Source organism: Notothenia coriiceps, unplaced genomic scaffold (assembly GCF_000735185.1).
Source record: "Notothenia coriiceps isolate Sejong01 unplaced genomic scaffold, NC01 NC01_scaffold00001443, whole genome shotgun sequence".
Classification (NCBI taxonomy): Eukaryota; Metazoa; Chordata; class Actinopteri; order Perciformes; family Nototheniidae; genus Notothenia; species Notothenia coriiceps.
The window spans coordinates 46,859-57,015 of NW_011334144.1; the positions used below are offsets into that span (position 1 = coordinate 46,859).

Below are 10,157 nucleotides of genomic sequence, written 5' to 3' on the forward strand. Positions count from 1 at the left end.
GAGCACATGGTATAGAGGGTCCACGTTGCCACACTGCCACTGCCTTACTCAATTTTTTATAATATACCAGACATTGCAAGGGTAGTTGCCGAATGTTGAACACAAGTCGACCTAAGCAAAAATTTTACATGAAGTAAGGGTATTATCATTATGCATGTAACTTCATTTTATCATTTGGATAAAAATATAAAACACAATATTATATGCCCGTATACACTCTACAAGAAGAAAAAATAATAAAAAATGTACTATTAAATAAATATATATACTTCTTCATAGTAAGAGGTATACAGGGCATATAAAAAATCAGATGTATCCTCTAAATCTGGGGAAAGAAGGCTGCATTTGCGGGCCGCATTCGGAGGAGTCTTGTCTTTCTTTTGAATTGGGACAGCCTTCGTTTGGCGGAAGTGACGTATGCGGTCTCCGAATGCATCCTCAGGAGGATGCGGCCGCTGAATTGGGACACAGTCCTTGTCTCCGTTAGCTCGTCCGTTAGCTTCTCCTCTTTGTCTCCGTTAGCTTCTCCTCCTTGTCTCTCGTCTCCTCCTGCTTGTCTCTCTTCTCCTGCTGCTTCAGCAGCCGTGGCCCCCTGGTCAGTTCCAGGCCAAGCCACCCCCAGCCGCGGTTCCTCTCCTTGGTCCCTCTTCTTTCCTCTCGTCATTGTCACCTCCTCACTTGGTCGAATCCCACTTCTGACACCATTTGTGAAGCTGACCGCCGTTGAGTGGCCCGACCAAGCAAGGAGGCAGAGGCAGAACGTCCAAAAATATAACCCGACGTGGGCATTTATTAAAACAATGTTCAAAAAGTTCACACACAGCCTCAATCCTGCTGCTGTTCACACGAGCCCAGCCTGCAGCCACCAGGATCTCACACACCCACTACTCCCAACAAGAAACAGCACTTAAATACACAGACTAACAAGACACAGGTGAGGGGGGAGGAGCAAACACAGGGCACCAGGTGAACACAATTGGGTAATCAGCAGGAGGGAACACAGAGACGACCGGAAACAACAGACAAGATGAGGGGTGAACACTTATATAATTAATGCCATTTAATAAATAGCAGTAACGGCGTTTCGTCGTTACAGTACCTTACAGCTGTTAGAAGTCATGATTATTATAAGAATTATAATTATAACATGCAGAAAATAGTCTTTAAAACACACCAACGCAAAATCATTTTTATATTAGCCCCTTATGAACTACAATCTTTCATGCTTTCCTTACAATGCGTTGGGTGCATAATATCATAAAACTCTAATAAGGTCAAACAGTGTACTGTAATTTTAAACCCTGTGCCATTGAAAAATATCAATTATGGCAATTAAGGTTAAATACAGCTTTTAGCATAAATTGTGTCTTTTCTTGTTCTTGAACAGAAGACCACATGGAATTGTTGATTTAAATTGTGGCTGATGTGGGGGGAAGTAACGTATAATTGTGTTAGAGTTCCTAGCAATATCACATATGATTTAGTCATAACAGTAATGAGAAATAATGGATTGCTGTGAAATTGTGAGGCTGATGAAAATACAATAGAATGGATACTGGACGTCTAATTAATCTAGTCACAACAAATCTAACTGTGATCCAGGAAACATGGCTCTGGGCTTCCTGCACGACTCCATTAAAGATAAATGAGAGTTACAATTTGAAGTTCTGTCTATTACATCAAAGAAAACAATGTCTAATAACCTCATAACCATAATGTTGTATTGGCCAGACGGGTACATCTCTTCAGCCTATTGATTGCTTTTCAAACTGAATACCCTAACAGTTTTATTCTGAATTAAATGAGGTACATGCTTACATATATTGGTTATTAAGAGACTAAATTAAATATTGTTTTTGTGGGTTTTAATGCAGGAGGACAGATTGACATGAAATGACATGACAGGGAATGTTTCCTTGGAGAGGAGCGGAGGAAACGTTGTTTTTGTGCATCTCTAAATTCACAGAAATATGTAACAGCACTTGATCCTACTTTGACTTCAGCAAAATAGAACTACTGAACAAAATACTTCAGGTATAACTTTTCCAGTATGTAGTCTGTAGCATTTCAAGTTAGCTGCCTTCAGGGATTATGCTGCTCTTCATTCTACAGATTACATTACAAATAAGTATAAAACTAAACTATGAAAAATCTAATTTCTTGTGTAAAATACAGATATTTATACTTTCAGAAAAGTTGTATAAAAACGGCCCTTTCATTTGCACTTTACATATCTCTTCATTTTATATTTAATAGCAGTTGAATTGCATTTGCATGTTAAAACTCTGTATATTCTGGTAAAATACAAGCAGATAACATCAACATACTGTAGCAGGGGTGGAAAAAGCTACTTGAAGAACGACTTGTGGCTCAGACATTTGTGCACCTCTGACCCCTGCCATGTTTCTCACCTTGTAAAGTCCAAAGAAGCCGAGGTCTCTGATGACGGACAGGGCGCTGACCCTCGGCCCCGTGGTGATCTCTCCTGCCACCTGCAGACGGATCTTTACAATCTCCAGAGGGTTGGTGAAGATCACCTGGGAGCCGCCAGCCTGATGGAACACAAATCAAAACAATAAATAAACGTAAACGAGGAGACAGTGGATTGGATTGGAGAACAGGACAGCTGGAAACAAAAACATTGTCTCCTATGCGGACATAAGGATTGTTTTACAAAGCAAACTGAAGCAAACTGAATAATATAACAAGAGATACATACACACATACACACACATATCCGACATACAATTATAGTGTATATATACGACCATACATCCATATATATATTCACATACGTACACAAGTGTTATTGTGGATGTATAGCAATTATCCTAGAAAGAGAGTCGGAGTGAAAATCAATAAAGAAATGAAATTAAAAATATATATAAGTGAAAACTGACTTTAATATAATGGCTGCAGCAAACAACACCCAATTATGTCTGTCTTTAAAATGAGATTTCAAGTGTGTTGTTGTGTTCATTTAAAAATTTCGATTGAATTTCTTAACAAAATCCAGATATACTTTTGTATTGCTTGAACTGCATTAAGTGATGCGACTTAATAGTGCCACCTCAGCAACCAGCTGCAAAACAAACGCAGAGAAAAGGAGGAGAGGAGCGGGAAATCCAGCTGATGCAGAGGAGCCTGTCAGCTGTTTGTCTTCATCACTCAGGCCCTGCGGGGACTCTGACTTCTCTCCTTCCCTCTAACCTCTCACTTCACACCGTTCTCCAAACCTGTACTTGTGAGGGCAACAATACTGCGGCGTGTTCAGACTGGTGTGTGTTTGTGTGTGTGTGTGTGTGTGTGTGTGTGTGTGTGTGTGTGTGTGTGTGTGTGTGTGTGTGTGTGTGTATTTCAGGTCGGCGGGGCTTTTTAAGTATAAGAGGTAGCTGCGGAGGTACAGTTGCGGCGAGACGAATGGTTAACTGCGTCTAGTCGGGCAACATGACGGCATTTCCAGAATGCTTCTCGATACTGAGAAGTGTTTACACCGTTTTCTCTGACTTCCGTGCCTTCCTTTAACTGTGTCTCTTTTTCGTTTTGAATGTCCTTTTTTGTTTTTTCTCTCCCTTCTTCTTGCTTTGACCGACCCTCAAACGATCTCTCTCATCTTCTCTAATGTTGTCTCTCTCTTGCTACGGTTGCCAGTGGTTACGGGAGCTACACGCAAAAGGGCGGCACATCGCAATTAGATAGCAATCGGTTGCCATGGTGCCATTTCTGTCTTAAACAGTCTGTTTGTTGTCGTTTCGCTCCTTTCCCCCCCTCCTTCAGTCAGTTATGAATGATGGATTGTGCCCGTCGCCTCCTGCCTTACGGGAAGCCATCAAGCTCCAAATCTGCAACATGGGCCATTTTTTTTTCAATTTCCCTCCGTTTTAAGTGTTACCATATATTGCCTAATAGAGGAGAGGGAGGAGGGAGACACACATATCATAATGGTCTCATTGAAGGTGTGTTTTCTAAATAACACACAGTATAGGCTGTGAATAACAGGAGGGCTATAAAGCTGCTACATCTCACAGCTAACTCTTTATGAGTTGTTTTATAGAAATAAACTCCTTGATTACGTGCTGGCTAATAGGCTATTGGCTTCAGCCTCGAGCAGTGTTGGCTGCTTCAATTGGATACTAATGAGTCTGGAGATGGAGATGTTGTTTAGTCGAGGAGAGTAAACAACAACATTGTTCAGAGAGACGCGCTGACAATTAGACCCGACAACATGAGAGAAAAAGGAGTGACAGTGCAAAGCTTTCTCTGCACTTCAACTGCACGTTCCTACTTTACTGTGGAACACCCCTCCAAAAAACGTTTGAGCGTCCGGGACGAATCGAGGATGAGACAAATAAACAAAGTGGGCTAATGAGAGAGAAAAAGAGGGTGAGACAGAAACAAGACAGAGGTGTAGTCCAAACAACAGAAGTGAGGGAAGGTCGAGGAGGAGGCAGAGAGGTTGAGGGTTGTGATTATGGAGTGACAGCGTCGGCTGCTCTCTGATGATTCCCAGGTAATTACAAGGCAAGGTGATCCTTAGAAACCTGGGACGTCAGCACCTTATGCACGCACCACAGCTCCTGGCTATGGGTGCGCTGCTGCAGAGAGCACACCAAGAGCTGAGGAAAGTTTCAAGAACCACCGCACAAGACATTCACACGCCAAAAACTCCCTACATCACTCCATGAATAACACTTCATTTGTGCTGACCACCCTTATTGTGCAATATGTGCAGGTCTTGGTGTGTGTATAAGATTCTTTGATAATGTTCATAATGTGCACATCAGGCCTGAATAAGAAACTCATTACAAAGACTTAAACCAGCCATGCAAACTGTGCTACACTCACAATGAACACGAACAAAGTATTATTGTATTTTGACTCTCAGGCTCACCCTGTTCCCTCTCTCAGCAATGACCCAGTAAGTATTTTGTGAAACTTAAGTCCTAAAATGCAGGCCAGTAACTGCCAGATAAGCATCCCGCCAGCTCAGTCAACGGGGCATACCGTTCTTACCAAATAATCATTAGAAACTGGCAACCCAGCACTGCGGCTTAATGGTGCTGAGCCACAGGTTTAGAGAGGGACAGAGGAGGGAGCAGGAGAGAGAGAGAGGTGAGAAGAGGACAGGAGCATGTTTAAAGGGGACAGTACAACCAAAAATCTAAAATACTTATTCAAGTTGGAGCTGTATTTTTCTAGCTATATATACCCGCAAAGAATATAGAAATGGAGAAGGAAGCATTAAATCTACTAATGGGCAAGAGGCGCACTCGGTGAAGGGTGTAGTTTGGTAGAAAGAAAATAGTTCCTACATGAAACTGCAACGTCTTTGAATAATCTTCAGTAACCGGGTCATGATTCCTGGAAAGAGACATTACTGTTGAGGTTTTCCAACTATTTTTTACACGCCAAGAGACATCTAGTTCTATTATATTTGAAAGAAGGCAAACATCTCTATGGCTGATATTTCCATCTTCCAACTCATAGCACTATTACAGGAAAGAGGAAGAATATGTATTTTTATTTTTGGGTTAAAGTATCTCCTTTAGAAGACATTTAAAAAGGCAAGAAAAGACGAAAGATGAGGATCGTTGATAAAGGGGGGACACAAAGAGGCTTCAAGAGAAGTTTTTGACACAGAAAGTGAACATTTCACATTATTTTTCCACTGTTCTTCCTTCTTCCTGTCTCTGTCCCTTGCTTTATAGACTGTGGACCTGAGGCTGACACTGTGGTCCAAACCAACACTTTCACAGCTACCAAATGATATAAACAGATTTCATGTGCTGCGGCTGGAGCCTCACTAAAACAGGGTTCAGGAGGGTTCGACATCTATGTGTGTGTGTGTGTGTGTGTGTGTGTGTGTGTGTGTGTGTGTGTGTGTGTGTGTGTGTGTGTGTGTGTGTGTGTGTGTGTGTGTGTGTGTGTGTGTGTGTGTAAGATAAAGTGGCAGGCAGAGTGCAGTGCCAGCACTAACACCGGGGCCTCAGCCAGGATGAAAGGAGCTGTCACGACGGCTCACTGAGGAAAAGAGGAAAAATCCATCCGTCCACACTCCTCTCCTCTACATTTATCCTCTCCTCTGCCTATGCATCTGTTTTTGTTCCTGAATCCATATGGGTTTGAATAGAATACGGAACCACTACTTTTCACACCCAGTACAGCGCAGAACATTTCTTCAGTAAATTTACTTTCCTGTGGTTGCTACACTTTTTCATTTGTGTCACAATCTAAAATCGTTTACATAAAAAACAAAATGTACAGCAAATCTAGTGTGCTAAAACATTATTTATACATATTTTTAGAACTAATAAGGTCAATTGAATGTGCCTGAGTGGAGCTAAACCCATAATGACTTGTGTATCCTGAAATACTTGCTTTAGTGATCAGCATCAAAAGAGGGTTGAGTGAAAGACCTTCTTTCATTTGCTCAGGCTAAAGCTGCCAGCCTTAGTGTGTGCGTGTGTGTGTGTGTGTGTGTGTGTGTGTGCGTGCGTGCGTGCGTGTTGGGGGTAGTCTGTGACAGCTCAGTGATCAAAACCTGGTTTTGATCACTGAGCTGTCACAGACTACCCCCAACACGCACGCACGCACGCACACACACACACACACACACACACACACGCACACACTAAGGCTGGCNGTTTACATGGATTTATGAACTGCCCCTAATTACAGCCCCCCTTCCAGAGACACATTGTCAAACACACTCATACCTGCTTGGTATGACATTGAAAAAGTTACATTAAATAATAAATACAAATAAATTACGATAAAATGACTGTTGTTTAATCTTCACATCTTGTATACATGTCTATAATTTTGAGCACCAAATTATTGAAAAGTATCGATAAGCAGTGGCGGAGCCAGGACATTTTCAGTGGGGTGGCCAGGATGGAACCAGTGACCATTTTGGGGTGGCATTGAAATCACTATACTACAATTACATTGAAATTCAAAATGTCAATGTAATTGTTACAAACAATTAACATTAAACTAAACAAACGCAACAGTACGTTATTGTCCTTATAAAATAAAAACATACATTTTGTCCACCGAGATAATACAGACACCTTACCCTCAAGAGATCCTCACGTGCTATGAGAATCTCCCACAATCCATTGCCGTAACAAAGCTAATGCAGGCACACGTTTGTGACACCAGATGGCACAATTGTGTATGTGCGTGTGGGGAGTCTTGCAGTAGAACATTTGACTGTAGCGCCGCCACTGTGGGCTAAGCCAGGAATGTTTCCAGGTCCAGGCGATGCCCCTGGACTACGCTTAGCTAACAGACTAATTTCCACCACTCATGGACCACACCCACCTTTTCTCTTGAAATACTGGGTGACATACTGTCGCCCTTTAGTCCCTATCTCTTTTCGTTCTCTCCTTTCTTTTCTTTTTGAAAGCCTGACTTTGTGAGTCGTTGAGACATGGCACACACATAAGTACTAGCATCCCTGCTCCTCACATGCTCTCACTCTCTGCTAGAAAGTGCCATTTGGAGGCGGAGGCGGGACCAAACCATTACATGTAAATAGAGGGGGGTGTACAGAGGCTTTGGATAATTAACTTTTGGAAGAAAATAAGTTAAATGAATTGTAAGTTTAGTGAGCACATTATCAATACAATGTTATATTAATGTTAATTATTGATGAAGGATGAAAGGTTACTTACATTTTTTTTTCTTAATGTTCTAAAATTGTTTGGGCCCCCGTGTTTGGGGTGGCCAATAGGGTGGCCAGGATTCAAGCTCCGCCACTGTCGATAAGAGTATTGAAAAATACCGGTATCGATAAGCAGTATCGGTATCGATAAAATCCTAACGATACCCATCCCTATGTGGGGGTATACAAACATTACAATTAAAATACAGATATAACAGGCATGCACTTATCTCCCCCACTCCATACAGTTTCAATCAGAGAGAAGGCTGAGCTGCTCGCTGCCTCACCTCTTGTCTCTCCTTGAGTTTGAAGCAGAGCTCCGCAAAGTTGGCAATTGTGACCATAATATATAATAGGAATCTTACAGAAATCACATTGAGAGTTCAGTGGAGAAAACATAATATACAGTACCAGTCAAAAGTTTGGACAAACCTTTTCATTTGCAGGTTTCTATTATTAGGGTCTGAGACCAGAGGTCGGCGAAGACCTTAATGTAATCGCTTGCGACAACCATGCAAAACACACAAAAAACATCTAAAACTATGGGAAAAAGCACAGAAAAAGGGGCCTAAATCTAGGCGATGCCTCGCCATGGAAGACGATGATGTCATAACTCCAACTGACATGCTCAGAATGCTCCAAATGGCACATGATGGTTAAACACTGCTGCCCTGAACAGCTCTACGTGAAATTTGAGGCTAGATAATATTGTGTTTCCATGGCAACGCATCCCTCGCCATAAAACACGATGTCGCTATAACTCCAATGGACACAATCCAATCGCCATCAAACTTTAAATGTATATCATCGGTCCATGCCTTAACAGCTCTACGTCAAATATGAGGTCTCATCATATGTCGTTGCCATGGGAACACAATGCTCACCATTAAACACGATGTTGTCATAACTCAAAGGAAAATGGTTCAAACGGTCCCATACTTCAGATGAGGGTTAATGGTCCGGCCCTCAATATGTCTATGTGACAATTGTGAGTTTCGCTCCAAAGATGTCTATGTGACAATTGTGAGATTTGGGCCCCTTTATCCGATCGACTCCAAATTCGGCAGTTAATGTCGCGAGACCTGGGGGATGAAAAGTTATCAAAATCGCAACTTTTGATCGCACGCCATGTAGTCACGAGGGGCTGAGCACTTGTTGGCTGCTTTTCCTTCATTCTGCGGCCCAACTGATCCCAAACAATCTCAATTGGGTTGAGGTCGGTGATTGTGGAGGCCAGGTCATCTGAAGCAGCACTCCATTACTTTCCTTTTTAGTCAAATAGCCCTTACATAGCCTGGATGTGTTTGGGGTCATTGTGTGTTGAAAAACAGATGATGGTCCCAGTAAGCGCAAACCAGATGGCATGGCGCTGCAGAATGCTGTGGTAGCCATGGTTAGGTGTGCCTTGAATTCTAAATAAATCACCAACAGTGCCACACACCATCACACTTCCTCCTCCGTGCTTCAGGGTGGGAACCATACATGCAGAAAACATTTATTATTTATTTTTGTATTTATCCTCTGCAGCAGAGGTAACTCGATGGTTTTGTGACTGCACTTTTGAAGAAAAGAGGTGTATCTATATTCAAAGTCCTTGACATTTTCCGGATTGATTGGCCTTAATTTTTTTAAGTGATGATGGACGGTCGTTTCTCTTTATTGAGTTGAGTCGTTCTTGCCATAATATGGATTACAACAGTAGTCAAATAGAACTATCCACTGTGCACTAACCCTACCTCTGCACAACACAACTGATGGTCTCAAACACATTCAGAAGGCAAATAATTCCACAAATGGACTCACAAAGGCACACATGTTAATTGAAAACCATTCCAGGTGACGACCTCATAAAGCTGACCGAGAGAAGCCTTTTATTTTAAGCGGTTATAATTGACTATGCTTACACTAACTTTTTATTCCGATCTTTGAAGAGTTATGGTGCACACAGGGGGTTCACCTCAACCCTGCAGGGAAGCAAAGCACTTAGTGCAGTTGATATTTTTGTCACTGGCGCTGTGCCGTTAGTTCTCTCATGGCAGCGATGATTGGTTTTTGATAACGAATACATATGCATAACAAGCAACCTCAGTTGTTTACCTGCTGAGCGTGACACACACACACACACACACACACACACACACACACACACACACACACACACACACACACACACACACACACAGGGTGCTGTTAAAAATGTTTCCCAAGACAGACATTTCCTGTTAAAGCGATACAGCTTAAATCTACTTTGGAGGGCTCACACACACACACACACACACACACACACACACACACACACACACACACACACACACACACACACCTACACGGAGGAGATGAAGATTGACAGCAGCTGCTACCTGAGACCTCTACCAGTCTGTTACCTGCTCCCCTCCCATCATAGGTTTTGATCACTGAGCTGTCACAGACTACCCCCAACACGCACGCACGCACGCACACACACACACACACACACACACACAGTCAG

The 10,157-nt window shown here is 42.3% G+C and overlaps 1 protein-coding gene across 1 annotated transcript in view; it reads right to left on the reverse strand.

Annotated features, from left to right (window-relative positions):
• Window positions 1–884: 884 nt before the first annotated feature.
• The window catches only part of LOC104960867 (calcium-binding mitochondrial carrier protein Aralar2-like), a 48,578-nt gene continuing 39,305 nt past the window's right edge, over window positions 885–10,157 (reverse strand). Inside the window, exons 14-15 of the mRNA XM_010789045.1 lie at window positions 2,412–2,552; window positions 885–920 (exon numbers count right to left, since the gene is read on the reverse strand). Of these exons, the coding sequence (XP_010787347.1) occupies window positions 885–920; window positions 2,412–2,552 (177 nt within the window). The remainder of the gene's footprint in view (window positions 921–2,411; window positions 2,553–10,157) is intronic.